This window comes from Staurois parvus, unplaced genomic scaffold (genome assembly GCF_062004578.1).
Source record: "Staurois parvus isolate SC_StPar_1 unplaced genomic scaffold, SC_StPar_1.0 ptg000289l, whole genome shotgun sequence".
NCBI lineage: Eukaryota > Metazoa > Chordata > Amphibia > Anura > Ranidae > Staurois > Staurois parvus.
This window is the reverse complement of record NW_028318085.1, coordinates 1947501-1965000: the sequence shown is the minus strand read 5'-3', so window position 1 is coordinate 1965000 and position 17500 is coordinate 1947501. Positions and strand designations below refer to the sequence as shown.

Sequence of the window (17500 nt, the reverse complement as noted above, 5' to 3'; positions counted from 1 at the left end):
TTCAGGTACTTATATAGCGCCGTCAATTTACGCAGCACTTTGCATATATATTGTACATTCACATCAGTCCCTAACCCTCAAGGGGTGTACAATCTAAGGTCCCTAACTTACATTCATACATACACATACTAGGGCCAATTTAGACAGGAGCCAATTCACCTATCAGCATATCTATGGAGTGTGGGAGGAAACCCTAGTACCCGGAGGAAACCCACGCAGGCACAGGGAGAACATGCAAACTCCAGGCAGGTGGTGCCATGGTTGGGATGCCAATTTGAGGTGTGATTTGTAAGACATCTGACACGGATGTCCATGCAAATCGCACCAAAAGTAGTGCATGCACTACTTTAGAAATCGGAACCACACCCACATGACCACTGTAATTGCGGACAATAGGGTGCGACTTGGCATACGATTTGCAAGTTGTATGGCATGCAAATCGCATGCCATGTCGCACACAGTGTGACTGGGGACTTAGTGTTTACATGTAAATTATAAAAGTCAACAGGATGTCCAATTAAAAAGGTTTTAACCTTTTCACTGGCAGAGCCATTTTTGCATTTTTTTGCACATGTTTAAAAAATTATTTTATGCCTGAAGATTACAAACACCCCCAAAACATATTTTCTGAAAGCAGACACCCTAGAGAATAAAACAGTGATAGTTGCAATTTTTTATGTCACAGAATATTACCGCAAAGAATACACTGAAGTTAACGTTAGGGCACAGAAATGAACAAATTACTCGATGTTCTGCTAAAATATAAAAGATGAGGTTGTACCGAGTAAATAGATACCCAACATGTCAAACATTAAATATCCGTGTGCCTGTAGAATGGTGATAAACTTCAATACCCTACCATGGGCGGACTGACCATTTGGAAACTCTGGCACTGCCCGAGGGCCCGGGGTCAGTAGGGGGCCCCATGAGATGCCCCTAGTACCTCTTTCATAGGCTTTTTTGAGTTTGGGCAAGGACACAGGGGCCCCATGATCCCCTATTGCCTGGGGGCCCTTATGAGTTGTCAGTCCGCCCCTGTACCCTACTGAGATGGGGACTGGAAGTGACATTTTCCATGTCACTTCCAGGTCAGCAACAAGAAGGGGAGGAGAATGGACGTTTGTCCACTCTGCTCCCTCCCCTCTTCCCAGCAGCACCCGCAGTGTTGGTCCCGAGACCACAGATGTTCAAGTGGAGTCCAGGATACATAACGGGGGCACAGGAGTAGGGGGTGCTGTTATAAGGGGGGAGGCTGAAAGCAGGAATCTGCTTGTCAGATGTACAGATATGACTGTAGACACCGGGAGTGTGTGTAAAACTTCCCACTGTCAGGTCCATAGGCGGTAAACAGAAAAAAAAAAATGTTTTGTTCTTGATAAACCTTAAAGCGGAGCTCCACACAAAAGGGGAAGTTCCACTTTAGGACTGCTCCCCGCTCTCCATTAAGGATTGGCACCTTTGGGGGGCAGTGGGGGGGGGAAGCGGGTACCCCAATTTGACCCTCTCCCACTTCCAGTCCGATCGCCTAGGTGTCCTCCCTCTCTCCCTGTAGTCTTTTGGGACACGTGACAGGTCCCAGAAGACTACAGGACCATTCATGAAGCGCAGCGCTACTCGCGCATGCGCAGTGGATACCCGGCTGTGAAGCCGCAAGCTGTCACAGCCGTGTTCCCACACTGAAGATGCCGGCCTCCTGGAATACAGGACGGCTGATGAAACGAGCTGCGGGGGACACACCACGGGACCGAGGGACAGGTAAGTGGCTGTTTTTTAAATGTCAGCAGCTACAGTTTTTATAGCTGCTGACTTTTATATTTTGACAGAGTGAGTGGAACTCCGCTTTAATGTCATGCTGGAGCCTCTGATCCGTGCCTGCAGTGCATTGTGGGATGCAGGGGAGGGCCTAGGCACATACTTTTTTAATATGTACAAAGCTTGCATCCACTAGGCTTCTCTTCATGCATCAGGGGTAGTATTTGTTGCCGGGTAGGAGCCTTTCCCTGCTGATTATTAATGCAACATAAATGAATGGCTTTAGATGAAGGCATTCTTTAAAGCTAAACCCCAGACAGACACAAAAATTAAATCTGAACTCCATTCTTACCTTTTTCCTCTCCTGTTCTAAAACATTGCTTACAATATGCATTAGAAGCTGCAGATCAAGGCCCCCTCGTTTCCTATCTTGAAGACATCCATAATCGTCTAGCTCTTTCCTCCCCATCCTGGCAGCCCCTTGCACACCCCTTTCATTCGATTTTAGTTCTCAGACTCAACATCACATGCAGGCATTACCTGAGGCAGCCTGAATACAAATAAAGCCTGCCCAGGAACACCCACCCACCCAAACTGACACCCAGCCACCAAGGAATTTTTAGATTTGAATAACTGCTTCCAAGAGCTAACCCACTGCTTGCATCAGGGCTGAGGACTCTTGAGAGGTGTTCTGAGCCAGCATGCTGTGATGTTTTCAGGAAGCTGTGATGTACTGAGGCATCTTCTGCCAACCATGTGCTGCCTGCATTGCATAGTGAATCACAGAGACCCAGTGATGACATTACTAAATCTCATAGTATGCCATGAAAACAGGTTTTATCTAAAAAAATAAAATGTCATTAGCATGTTGATTAGAGGGGTGGGAGAAACCAAGGAAGGCAAATAAAAGCAGATTAACTTCAATTTTAATGTTACTCTGTAGGTGTGCTGCAGTGCTCTTGTGCTAACATGGAGCATGGTAATAGGAAGAGAGAGTAGAGTGATGATCTCATCAGTCTGCTGCTTCTCCTTTCACTGTCCAGTCACAAGACCTTTAAGCGTTACTTAAAGCGAAGTTCCACTCACCCTGTCAAAAAATAAATGTCAGCATCTACAAAAACTGTAGGTTTTGACTTTTAAAAAAAACAGCCACTTACCTGTCCCTCGGTCCCGTGGTGTCTCCCCTGCAGTCCATTTCACTGGCCGTCCTGTATTCCAGGAGGCCAGCATCTTCAGTGTGGGCACCCGGCTGTGATAGCTTGCGGCTTCACAGCCGAGTATTATTATTATTATACAGGATTTATATAGCGCCAACAGTTTGCTCAGCGCTTTACAATATAATGGGAAACAATACAGCAACAATACAGTTCAATACAAGAGGGATAGGAGGGCCCTGATCCTGGGAGCTTACAATCTAAGAGGGAGGGGCTAGTGGTACAAAAAGTAGTAACTGTGGGGGATGGACTGGTTGGAAGAGTAGAAGATTCCAGTATTAGCTGAGGGCAGGATAGGATTCCCTGAAGAGATCGCCTAAAAGTGAGCAGAGTAGGCGATAGTCTGATAAATTGGGGTAGAGAGTTCCAGAGGATGGGGGAAGCTCTGGAGAAGTCCTGGAGACGAGCATGGGAGGAGGAGACAAGGGAGCTAGAGAGTAGGAGGTCTTGCAAGGAGTGGAGAGTACTGTTTGGGTGATATTTAGAGACAAGATTGGTGATGTAATTTGGGGCAGAGTTATAAATGGCTTTATATGTTATTTTTAATGTTTTGAATTTTATCTGTTGGGAAATAGGAAGCCAGTGGAGGGATTGGCAGAGAGGGATGGAGGACACTGAGTGGAGGCCAGTGGAGGGATTGGCAGAGAGGGATGGAGGACACTGAGTGGAGGCCAGTGGAGGGATTGGCAGAGAGGGATGGAGGACACTGAGTGGAGGCCAGTGGAGGGATTGGCAGAGAGGGATGGCAGATACAGAACAGTTAGTACCCACTGTGTAGGCGCGAGTAGCACTGCGCTTCATGAATGGTCCTGTAGTCTTCTGGTGCCTGTCACTTGTCCCAAAAGACTACAGGCAGGGAGGGAGGGAGGACACCTTCCATTGTCAAATTCGGGTACCCGTTCCCCTCCGTCCCCCAAAGGTGCCAATCCTTAATGGGGAGTGGGGGAGCAGTCCTTAAAGCATTTTCCCCTTTTGGGTGGAGCTCCGCTTTAAGTGCAATAGAGGAAAATCAGGTCTCCTGCAGTCCCTGGCAGAGCTTTGCTCTATAGCAGAGCAGTAGAAATCTCAAAACAGGATTAGAAATACAAAAACTTTTAAAGGTAAAGCAGATCCCGAAGACAGTATACATTTTTTTTCTGTTTATTAAACTGTTTGCCTGGAGTTCATCTTTAAATGTAGGAACTAAAACCATGAGTTGACATGACGGAACCTATTTCTGAAAGGTGGATGGCAGAATCCTGTGCCGTCCCTTGGAATGCTTGCTGTATGGGCGGGAGGAAACCTCCAGGGTGCATAGAGTTAAATGCTTGCCTGCGAATTAATAAATGACAGTAGTTTTGCCATCTGATTGTCAGGCGATATTGCAATTATTGATGTATCTCATCCTCATGGTCCCTTGGAGACCTCAGTATGGCTGACAAACACAGATCTCTGTCTGCCCAGCTGTTTATATAAAGAATTAAACTGGTCTGTTTACATCAGGATTTCTTAATCCAGCAGTCTCATCACAGTGATTAAGTCCCCTTGACTGCCAGATCCACATCTTATAAATATCACTAGAGACAGTTCATGCTTGTAATTCCTTTCCTTATCTTATAGGAAAATCAGTACAATGACCAAATATTAAAAAAAAATGTTGCGGAACGTTATTACAATGTTAAAGGAATAATATTGTGGTTTTGTAATTATTTTCTCAGTACTAAAAAAACACAAATTTTTTTTCCTTTTCAGTTAGGCAGATAATAAATAAAACATTCTTAAAAGCGAAGTTCACCTTTAAGTCCTCATGCACACGACGTTTTTACAGCGGCTGTTTTTTGGCTTTTGACTGGGTTTTTTTACAGCTAGTAAACCCCCCAGCATGTTATCCTATGTGTTCATCCCCAGCATGTTATCCTATGTGTCCATCCCCAACATGTTATCCTACGTGTCCATCCCCAACATGTTATCCTATGTGTCCATCCCCAACATGTTATCCTACGTGTCCATCCCCGGCATGTTATCCTATGTGTCCATCCCCAACATGTTATCCTACGTGTCCATCCCCGGCATGTTATCCTATGTGTCCATCCCCAACATGTTATCCTACGTGTCCATCCCCAACATGTTATCCTACGTGTCCATCCCCAGCATGTTATCCTATGTGTCCATCCCTGGCATGTTATCCTATGTGTCCTTCCCCGGCATGTTATCCTGTGTGTCCATCCCCGGCATGTTATCCTATGTGTCCATCCCCAGCATGTTATCTTATGTGTCCATCCCCGGCATGTTATCCTATGTGTCCATCCCCAACATGTTATCCTACGTGTCCATCCCCAACATGTTATCCTACGTGTCCATCCCCAGCATGTTATCCTATGTGTCCATCCCCGGCATGTTATCCTATGTGTCCTTCCCCGGCATGTTATCCTGTGTGTCCATCCCCGGCATGTTATCCTATGTGTCCATCCCCAGCATGTTATCCTAGGTGTCCATCCCCTGCGTGATATCCTATGTGTCCATCCCCAGCATGTTATCCTATGTGTCCATCCCCGGCATGTTATCCTATGTGTCCATCCCCAGCATGTTATCCTATGTGTCCATCCCCAGCATGTTATCCAGCATGTTATCCTGTGTCCATCCCCAGCATGTTATCCTATGTGTCCATCCCCAGCATGTTATCCTATGTGTCCATCCCCGGCATGTTATCCTATGTGTCCATCCCCGGCATGTTATCCTACGTGTCCATCTCCAGCATGTTATCCTATGTGTCCATCCCCGGCATGTTATCCTATGTGTCCATCCCCGGCATGTTATCCTATGTGTCCTTCCCCGGCATGTTATCCTATGTGTCCATCCCCGGCATGTTATCCTATGTGTCCATCCCCGGCATGTTATCCTGTGTGTCCATCCCCGGCATGTTATCCTGTGTGTCCATCCCCGGCATGTTATCCTGTGTGTCCATCCCCGGCATGTTATCCTATGTGTCCATCCCCGGCATGTTATCCTATGTGTCCATCCCCGGCATGTTATCCTATGTGTCCATCCCCGGCATGTTATCCTATGTGTCCATCCCCGGCATGTTATCCTATGTGTCCATCCCCGGCATGTTATCCTATGTGTCCATCCCCGGCATGTTATCCTATGTGTCCATCCCCGGCATGTTATCCTATGTGTCCATCCCCGGCATGTTATCCTATGTGTCCATCCCCGGCATGTTATCCTATGTGTCCATCCCCGGCATGTTATCCTACGTGTCCATTCCCGGCATGTTATCCTGTGTGACCATCCCCGGCATGTTATCCTGTGTGACCATCCCCGGCATGTTATCCTACGTGTCCATCCCCGGCGTGTTATCCTGTGTGTCCATCCCCGGCGTGTTATCCTGTGTGTCCATCCCCGGCGTGTTATCCTGTGTGTCCATCCCCGGCGTGTTATCCTGTGTGTCCATCCCCGGCGTGTTATCCTATGTGTCCATCCCCGGCGTGTTATCCTATGTGTCCATCCCCGGCGTGTTATCCTATGTGTCCATCCCCGGCGTGTTATCCTGTGTGTCCATCCCCGGCGTGTTATCCTGTGTGTCCATCCCCGGCGTGTTATCCTGTGTGTCCATCCCCGGCGTGTTATCCTGTGTGTCCATCCCCGGCGTGTTATCCTGTGTGTCCATGCACACATAGACTGGAATCGTTTGTGGGTTTCTAGAGGAGTTTTTTAGCTGTAAAAACACTCTTAACGCGGTAAAACCGCTGCGTTTTTGGACTTTTTTTTACCAAAGCAGCATTTTTTTTTGGTAAAAACAAAACGCTAAAAACCGCAAATGCGGGAAACTGCCACTAAAAGCCAATGCAAAGGCGCTGAAAAACGCACGTTTTTAATGTGACTTTACACAGCTAACATTACCAGCGTTATCAAAACGTCCCGTGTGCATGAGGACTAATGCAGGCCATACATGTTTTTGATTTTCGGATGAAAAATCGTTCGGAATTCGAACCGTCGTTCGCTCGGTAATCCGATGGTGCCATCAATGATTTTGAAAATCGGCCGACGAAGTCATAAAGTTCACCCCATAGAACAGGTGAAACATCTGTTCCTTCCAGGTCACGGCTCATGCGCATATTCTTTTTGGGAAAACGATCGTACAATTTGACCATCATTGAGTGGAAAATCGGTCATTTTCACAAATTTTCCAACATGCCGATCACCAAAAAGGGGAGGAACCACAAAAATCTGCCGGTGACATTGACCCACTAACAGAGCGAAAATCAGCCGATTATGCAGGCCATACATGGTTCGAATTCCGAACAATTTTTCATCCGAAAATCAAAAACGTTCATTCAGTAATCCGATGGTGCCATCAATGATTTTAAAAATTGGCCGACCAAGTCATAAAGTTCACCCCATTTAACAGGCGAAAATCGGTGGTTGTTCACAAATTTTCCTACATGCCCGATCTCCGAAAAGAAGAGGAACTACGAAAATCAGCCGGTGCCATTGACCCACTAACAGAGCGAAAATCGACCAAATTTTCTTAGGTCTGATTTTCATAAGAAAAATCAGTCGAATTTCGACCCGTGTATGGCCGGCCTAACACCTGGGTGATAAGGCTCCAGTGGAAGCAGTCATGCCCCAACTCTCCATGTTCAGGCACAGTGCAGCTGAACCGGTCCACATGGTTAGGGGTGAGGACAGCTCCCATCAGAACCTAATCACACAGGTGGTTTTGCTAAGATCTGCTATGTGCTGCTAAGAATGTCTAACATGGCAGTGCAGGAGTTGAACTTGACACCAATTGTGAATTTGACACTGATGGATTAGTAAGACGGCACACCGTGACTGTGCAGGTGTACGGTAAGACACAATAGCTTCTATTTAAAGTCCACCTACACTGCAGAGAGTGCTGGGAAATGCGAAGCTGGATCATCCGGTGCTGACGTGGAAACCTATTGCCTGCAAGAGGCAGAATGTGTTGGAGGATCCTCGGTCACCCAACAGCCGTCGTTGTGTACAGATTACATATTGTGATGGATTGGTAGGACGGGTTGCTGTTCATGGCCCAGTAATCAGCAATGCTTGCAATGTAGAAGGCCCCTATTGAATACGATCAGAACATAAATGGAAGTCACATATGTGACATCTGTGTCTGCTCCCTTTTTTTTCTCCTTGTAATTGAGGAACAATGGAACCATGTAATCCCTGTGGGTGGTTGGAAGTAAATGGATGTGCATCTGCCTATATCTGCCCACATCTGGTTAGGTCTGCAAAAGCTGACCTGGAGGCAGACTTCTTACTGACACCAGTGCTGGGATACAATTCCTTCCAATGACACCAAACCATGGGGCACTATTCCTCCAATTACCACCAATGGTGAGGCACTGTTCCTCCCACTGACACCAATGACAAGCCACTAATCCACCCTGACACCAGTGATGTGCCGCAATTCCTCCCACTGACACCAACAACGGGCCACAATTCCTCCCACTGACACCAATGATGGGGCACTATTCTTACCACTGACGCCAATGATGGGGTACTATTCCTCCCACTGAGACAAGCAATGGGCCACATTCCTCCCACTGACACCAATGATGGGGCACTATTCCTACCACTGACACCAATGATGGGGTACTATTCCTCCCACTGACACCAACGACGGGCCACATTCCTCCCACTGACACCAATGATGGGACACTATTCCTCCCACTGACACCAACAACGGCCCACATTCCTCCCACTGACACCAATGATGGGGCACTATTCCTCCCACTGACACCAGTGATGGGGTACTATTCCTCCCACTGACACCAAATGGTCTGGCAAACATGGATGGACTCAGATGTAAATGGGAGCACATCTGCTTGCGTCTGACCGCTCATAGGGATGCATTACTGTCCGTTTTTGATCCATTTAATTGCAGATCAGTAATGGACTTATGGAACGTTCGTGTGAAAGGGACCTAAGAATTGCTCGCGGTTATCAGGCCTTTTTTGATGTCTTAGAGCCAGGGGTCTCCAAACTTTCTAAACAAAGGGCCAGTTAACGGTCTTTCAGACTTTAAGGGGGGGGGGGGTCAAACTGCGGGAAGTCAGAGAAGAAAATGTCCTGGCTTCACTGGGAGTAAACAACGACCAGTCTTTGGAATTAGGGGAGAAATCGTACCCCTTCATTGGTATCAGTGGAAGGAATAGATCTCAATCATTCCTGTCAGTGGGAGCAATAGTGCCCCATCATTGGTGTCAGTGGGAGGAATAGTGCCCCATCATTGGTGTCAGTTGGAGGAATAGTGCCCCATCATTGGTGTCAGTGGGAGGAATAGTGCCCCATCATTGGTGTCAGTGGGAGGAATTGTGGCCCATTGTTGGTGTCAGTGGGAGGAATTGTGCTCCATCATTGGTATCAGTGGGAGGAGCAGTGCCCCATCATTGGTGTCAGTGGGAGGAATAGTGCTCCATCATTGGTGTCAGTGGGAGGAATAGTGCCCTATCATTGGTTTCAGTGGGAGGCATAATACCCCATTATTGGTATCAGTGGTAATTGTGCCCCATCACTGGTGTCAGTGTGCAGAGTAATGGCTTGTCATTGGTGTCAGTGGGAGGAACAGTGCCCCACCATTGGTGGTAATTGGAGGAATAGTGCCCCATGGTTTGGTGTCATTGAAAGGAATTGTATCCCAGCACTGGTGTCAGTGAGAGGAATTGTGCTCTACTGTAGGTGTCAGTGGAATGAATAGTGCCCAACTGCTGGTGTCAGTGGAAGGAAGTGTGCCATATCATTTGTTTTTGGAAGGAATTGTGCCCCATTGTAGGAGTCAGGAAGAGAAATAGTGCCCCATCGTTAATGTCATTGGGAGGAATAGTACTCCATTGATAGTGATATTGGGTGGAATTGTATACTATCATTCGTGTAATGGGAGGATTTGTGCTCCATTGTTGGTGTCAATTGCAGGAATGATGTCCCATTGATAGTCAGTGGATGGAATAGTGCCCCAAGGGCCAGCTAAAGGCAAGCAAAGGGCCACATCTGGCCACCTCTGTCTTAGAGGACTGCAGTACTGTGCCTTTAAAGCTACATGTTCTTACAATCCTCCCTCTTCCATCCATTAGAAGATTTCTGAAAGGTTTTTTTTTTTCAATAAAGCTAGCCATATATGGGTAGTTTTTTTTGGGTTTTTTTTTTTACAGGTTTGCTTTTACCCAGGGGCGGACAGACCATTTGGAAACTCGGGCACTCCTCGAGGGCCCGGGGTCAGTAGGGGGCCCCATGAGATGCCCCTGGTACCTTTTTCATAGGATTTTTTGAGTTTGGGCAAGGACACTGGGGCCCCATGATCCTCTATTGCCCGGGGGCCCATGAGTTGTTAGTCCACTCCTGCTTTTACCCATCACCATTTGTTGACACCTTGTGATGAGACACCTTTTATAGGCCATCACTTGAGACTGAACCAGTTAATATTCATTTGCACTGACAAGGGGCAGGATTGCTTTCTAATTATTGATAGATTTCAACTGGTGTCTTGGCTTTCCATGTCTTTTTGCACCTCCCTTTCTTCATGTGTTCAATACTTTTTCCCTGTGTCATTTCATTTTATAACACATAACTAAATTTCTGAACTTGTTTTGGTTTCTTTGTATGGATTGCATGGGTTGTTACCGACATGTAGTGAAAATTTTCATGTCAATCGCTCTTTTGGAAATATATTTACCAAGAAAAATGGAGACGTATTCAATACTTATTTTACCTGCTGTATATTAAACATACAGTACTGTGCCAATGTTTTAGGCAGCGTGAAGACATGCAGTACAGTAAAAATATTTTCAAAATACATATTTTAATTTTTGTTTCTATCAATCTACAAAATGCTTGTTCTGGAAAACCAGCAGCCGATCAGCATTCTCAGCCAATGGCTGCGAACGCTAACCGGTGTGGTCTGGCAGGGGGACGGTCCCTCTCTCAGAACACAATAGTGCAGCAAAGAGATCAGACTGATCAGCTTTTCTTACGCTTTTGCATTATAAAAAAAAAAAAGCGGAAGAAAAACTTGTGACCATGTATTCCTATGGAACTGTTCCACTAATCCGTTGCGGGTCAGGTGTGTTTTTAAAATCCTGCTTGCTGCATTTTTGGTGTGGTAAAGAAAACGCACCAAAAACGCATCTCCCTATTCAAATGAATGAAAATTGTGGCAAAAACATACCCATGGTGCATTTTTTCTGCATTTTTAAAGTTACTTTTCCTGTAAAAAAAAATGCGGCCAAATCATGGTAAAAATGCATATGCATTTGTTTCCAGGATCAGTGTGAAACCAGCCCGAGGGCCAGTTCACACTACATGCATTTTTCAATTTGCTTTTTTTTTCTGCATCCAAAACGCACAAGTAGGTTATATAGCTGTCAATGTCATAGTTCAATTCAGCGCTTGCAGTTCCAGTGCGTTCCGGTTACAGAAAAAAAAAACAGGCTGCATTTCTCCTGCTGACAGTGTACTCTACAGCGCTCCAGGAATCAATTGCCAAAGGAAGGCCAGGGGAACCAGGGCAAAAGGTGGCCTATGGATAACGCTTTGGGGCTGCAGCCCTCCTCAGATAGGGAAATCAACAACTGGAGAAAGAGCAAACAGGTGATCATTAGCTCTGAGGAAAGGGATTCGTCCCCGAAACGCGTCAGTGAGAGGACCACACTGACAGTCGGAACACCCTGCCCTCTGTTGTGGCCATCTCCATTATCATACAAAGCTACGTCTGGGAGTATGTTTTCGTCTTTCTGACTTTTCAATAAACCTTGGATAATGCACTAGGCGTTTGCGCCTCCTGTTTGCTCTTTTTGCATTTCTCCTGCACAGAACTGTACTGGAATGCAGTAAAATGCATAAACAATGCACTGGAACGCACTTGTCCCTGTTTAACCGCCTCCCGCCATATAAGGAAATGATGGACAGATGGCGGTTCTCTCGTTCTGGGAGGACGTCCTATGACATACTCTAAGGCTACGTTCACACTAGCGTTGTGTGCAGCCAGCAGAAAGGCGTTTGGGAAGCGTTTTTACCACTTCCCAAACGCCTCGGACAGTTCTTCACATTGCAGCACATGGTGCTGTTCTAACGGGAGCGGTCGCGGCGCAGCAAAACGGACACCTCTGGTCGAGTCAGGAGGCATTGAAGCCTCCTATTCTAGTCTATGGTGCTGCTCCGTGGTTGCGACGCGGTTACGGGGTGTTTGCAGAGCGGTAACACCATTCAAACTTCATTATAGGCGTTTGTGGGGCGTTTTTAACGCTTAGCAACTGCTGCTAAACTGCAAATGCAGCATTTGCGGAGCGTTAAAAAACGCTCCGCAAACGCCGGACCAACGCTTGCCAAACGCTAAAGGGGCATTTGGCAAGCGTTGGTAAAACAGTCAAGTGTGAACGAGCCCTAACTCTCCTAGATTGTAAGCTCCAAGGAGCAGGGCCCTCGAACCCCTCGTGTATTCATTGTATTGTTCTGTCGCATGTTCTGTCTCCCATTGTAATGTACAGCGCTGAGCGAACTGTTGGCGCTTTATAAATACTGTATAATAATAATAATAACCGCCCATATGCGGCTCCGGGGGCGCTCAGCGCGGCAATCGGTGGTGCGCTGTGTTCCTCGGACACAGCGGATCACCGTTCAACGGAAAGAGCCAAAGACGTCAGCTCGGTCATGTGATCAGCTGTGTCCAATCACAGCTGATCACATGTAAATAAGGAAATGCTGGTTATCGTCACAAGCTGTCACGCTGACAGGAGACAATATATATGTTGCATCCTCACTGCCTGATTTAAATCTATAATTGCACACAATTGCGGCACAGTAGTCTGGCAAATATCGGTGTCCGGTGATCTTTGACTCCTCCCATGTTTAGGTAGATCTCCGCCTCTCTGAGGTTGCCTACCCCAGGTCTCAGGTAATAAGCTGGCTCTTTAGTGCACTGCAGTGTAGAGATGTGAGAAGCGAATGTGCTTTGTGGTGCAAAAATGGTGCAAATCTTTGTGTGTTGAGTCTCTAACAACACATTTTAAATGAGAAGTTTAGGGGTTTTTCTTGTGAAGTCGTAGTTGGCCCTGCATCTGTCCCCCGCCGATTCTAAGTGAGTGTGACAACTGAATTCTCACCGCCGCTGTCTGCTCTGACACCCCCCCCCCCCCCCCCCCGTCCCCGTCCCCCGTCCCCGTGCTCACTGGAACGCTGGGCTGTGGGGTGGGGAGGGAAATGCTGGCTCAGGCCGCTGAGAAGGATGCACAAGGTGCCGCTCCAGACTCTGGGGTGGATCCCGACTTTAAAACCTGGACCAGCTGAGTGATGTCAGCCAACAGTGGGCTTCAGTCTGCTGAAAACGGGTCACAGGAATGAGAACAAACTGTACTGTGATCCATAGAAGTACAGCCAAAAGACCTTTGGCTGTTCTTCTCCTTTAAGTGAATAGCCGGCCTGAAAGCGGAGCTCCACCCAAAAGGGGAAGTTCCGCTTTAAGGGCTGCTCCCCATTAAGGATTGGCACCTTTGGGGGGTGGGTACCCAAATTTGACAGGTACCCGCTCCCTCCCTACCTGTAGCCTTTTGGTGCACGTGACAGGTCCCAGAAGACTACAGGACCATTCATGAAGTGCAGCGCTACTCGCACATGCGCAGTGGGTACCCGGCTGTGAAGCCGCAAGCTATCACAGCCAGGGGCCCACACTGAAGATGCCGGCACCTGGAATACAGGATGGCCGGTGAAACAGGCTGCGGGGAACATACCACGGGGCCAAGGGACAGGTAAGTGGCTGTTTTTTAAAAGTCAGCAGCTACAGTTTTTGTAGCTGCTGACTTTTATTTTTTGACAGGATGAGTGGAACTCTGCTTTAAGGCCAAGTTCACATTATTGTGGGTGGTTTGGGGTACTGGAATCCCACTGCTCCTGTACCCACAACAAACCACAGCCAAAACATTCTCTTTAAAAATGTGCGGGGCTGAGATTAATTCTTAATGACACCCCCACACATCTAAAAACGCAGGGCATTTGAGGGTGCGGGAACTGCCTGGAAACCGCATGGTACAAAAGCACCATGTGATTTCCTTGCCGCTGTGTTTCAAAAATGGTGCAGCAACCTTTTTCCTGCATGAAACGCAGACACAATGCACAGACGCAATAGTGTGAACCAGGACTAACACAAGTGAAGAGAAAAAAAAATGCATGCCTGGGTCTGAAGGGTCCTGAAACTACCCAAAGATTGGTGGTGGGATCGCACTGCTGGTGCCCCAGCAGCCGTATAAGAAGCCTGAAGCTTATCCTTTGTTAACCCCTAGATGCCAAACGCGAGCAAATATGCGGCCTCTCAGTGTCTAGGTCTTGACGCCGAGCGGCCACATATTTGCGTACCATTTGAAAATACATATATGCTGAGAGTGCACGCCCTGCGCGCTCCAGTACATATGTCGGTGTCTCACGGAAAGGTCCCGATCTCCCTTTGCGATTGAGACCTTTTCTGATCATGTGACCACCTTGACAGCAAATCACGGCGGTCACATGACCCTAAGACCCCGCCCCGCCTCCCGGCTTCTGAAACTCTTAAAGAGCTGGGATGTGCCGGCAAAAGGGGTTAAAGGATAATTTCACCTTTTGGGAACATGTTACATGTTCCACCTGTTTTTAGGGTGGAACATGTTCTCATAGCAGCAGCTGCACCCGCCTTCCCCTCTCCCTGTGATAGATAATGCAGAGAGAAGTTTCCCCATAATATCTGTCAGATTTGAAAACAGTGTGGGGCTCCGCCCAAACAGCTGCGTCATTCATTCACGGACGTCTGCCGCACAGTGGCTAAATGGTTAGCACTTCCGCCTGGCAGTACTTGGGTCATTGGTTCAAATCCCAACCATGGCACCACCTGCCTGGAGTTTGCATGTTCTCCCTGTACCTGCGTGGGTTTCCTCCGGGTACTCCAGTTTCCTCCCACACTCTAAAGACATGCTGGTAGGTTAATTGACTCCTGTCTAAATTGTCCCTAGTATGTGTATGTATGAATGTGAGTTAGGGACCTTAGATTGTACACCCCTTGAGGGTTAGGGACTGATGTGAATGTACAATATATATGTAAAGTGCTGCATACATTGACGGCGCTATATAAGTACCTGAAATAAATAATGAACTGCAAATCCCAGCAGCTTAGCGGCTATCAGCTTGTAGTTTTCAATGAACTACCATGGCTCTGTGGTGCACTGTGGGAGTTCATTCACACTTCCTGGCAGAATATCTGCTTGCTCATACATCCCATACGGCAAGCAGATATTCTGACAGGTCTGCAGGAGACCTGCATGCAGAGGCGTCCCTAGGGTTGGTGTCACCCGGTGCTCCGATGATCCCCGCAGAATGGATCGGATCTGTGGATTGAGCACAATGGATCGGAGTCCGATCCTATATGCTCCCCAATCCGCAGATCCAATCCATCCTGCGGGGATAGTCGGCATGCAACCTATACGGGGTGACACCGGACCCGCTCCACGAAAAGGTAAGTTGTAAAGAAAGCTGTCCATCCCCGTCCATCCCCACCTTTTCGTGGAACGGGTCCGGTGTCACCCCATGCGGGCCGCACCTGCCTCGGGACGCCACTGCCTGCATGGCGTATGGCGTCAGTGATCTACTGATCGCTGGTGCAATGCTTTCCAGGCTCTTTTGGACAAATATAATAAATGCACATTGTTTTTACCTGCAAAAAAATGTATTATTTTTGTCCAAAAGGTGACCTAATCCTTCAAGCTGCAGCTGAAACATGAGTTACGGGTAGAACCAGCCTTTGGGAGGTCCTGAGAATTAACGGCCTAATTTGTAAAGTTTCCTAAGAACTGCCTGTGTGGTCCTGCAGCCACCAATCAGATAAAAGCCCGTACTGGAAAAATGATTCGTAGACAAAGAGTTTGAATCCCATTGGTGTCTTCGGTGGAAATAAAGACAGTTAGGACTTGCTGATAAATCAGGCCTGAGTATGGAATGTTGTCACTTTATTATGCTGTATAGAACATGTTCTCTTTAGACTGTCTTTTTTTTTTTCTATGCATTTGCTTAGTGGCCTATACCTCGCAGTGCTCTGGCACCCTGTTTCTTCTACAAACACCTAATTCTGCTGTTAGAATTTCCAGCTCCATCTCCCTCTGCTCATCCTCCTCCATATATATAGACCCAGGTGCTCCTGCCTTTTCCTCCCGCTCACTGCACATCGCTCTGCGACTCTCTGGAGACACTCCGCCACTCATTACTAACCCTTTCTCATCATTCTCTCCAACTCCTTTCCTCCCATCACTCTCTATATAACACGGCTCCCCTGACAGTTGTCCTCTTGGCTGTCCCCATCCCAGAACAGGGTGAATTTTGTGGACGACAGCTTCCCCCCAGGGCCTCGCTCCGTCGGCTTTCCGGAGTCTGACAGCGTCCAGCAGCGGGTAAAGCAATGGCTAAGACCACAAGAGATCAGCTGCACCCTCAAAGACCGCGGGGTGAAGTGGACTGTCTTTCGCACGCCACGACCTTCTGACATACTGCAAGGGCTGCTGGGAAACTGCTGGTGAGTGCAAATATACTGGATGTAAATTTAAAGGGGCACTCTAGTCAAGCCTAAAGTGTCCATAACTCCTGCAATGTAGAAATGTGCTGCAGACCTCCTGCACTTACTACATTTTCTGCATGGTTTTCTTTCTGAGGCTTCCATGTGTTAAATATGACTCCACACCAGTGACTGCTTTAGGGTGGCTCCGTTCCCTTGCAGGGTCCTATGGAGCCACCTCTGCATGCGGATTTCTGGGATGGCAGCCAAATGTCCCTACTTTGTGTACATAGAGATAGCTGAGAAGCTGACATCAACAAGCCACTCTCCTGCTGATCTTTCCACCTAGCAAGCTGATTGCAGTAGCCTGCGCTGTCCAAGTGGCTTGTTCCCTGTGATGTGCTCAGGCCCGGCTTCCCTACCTGGAAGTTTGAAGAAGAGGTGCCGAGTGTTTTGGATCCAGCAGTATTGAGCAGTACAGACATTAAGGGGTGAATGTATAAAAAGGGGGGCAAAATCAAAAGTTATGAGGCTGTTTTCTCTGCAGGTGGAATGTAATTCCTATACAATTGAGTGAATCATGAAAGTACCACATTATGGCCACTAGGTAAAGCTGTGCATCATATAACAGGCATCACATAATTTATATTACTATGATCATCCGTTCCGTAGTGGCCATAATGTTTATATGTGTGTGTTTATATGTATGTGTATATATGTGTGTGTTTATATGTATGTGTATATGTGTGTGTGTGTTTATATGTATGTGTATATGTGTGTGTGTGTGTTTATATGTATGTGTATATACAGTTGCAAGAAAAAGTATGTGAACCCCTTGGGATTACGTGGCGTTTTGCATGAATTGGGCATAAAATGTGCTCTGAACGTCATCTAAGTCACAACAATAGAAGAACACAGTCTGCTGAACATAATACTACACAAACATTAGATGTTGCCATGGTTTAATTGCACATAACATGTAAACATTCACAGTGCAGGGAGGAAAAAGTATGTGAACCTTTGGACTTAA

General features: G+C 47.2%; 1 protein-coding gene across 1 annotated transcript in view; it reads left to right on the top strand.

The window, feature by feature from the left end:
• CAPN15 (calpain 15) overlaps nucleotides 1–17500 on the top strand; it is a 93977-nt gene that overhangs the window by 41163 nt on the left and 35314 nt on the right. The window contains exon 3 of the mRNA XM_089682434.1: nucleotides 16286–16491. Within this exon, the coding sequence (XP_089538560.1) occupies nucleotides 16286–16491 (206 nt within the window). The remainder of the gene's footprint in view (nucleotides 1–16285; nucleotides 16492–17500) is intronic.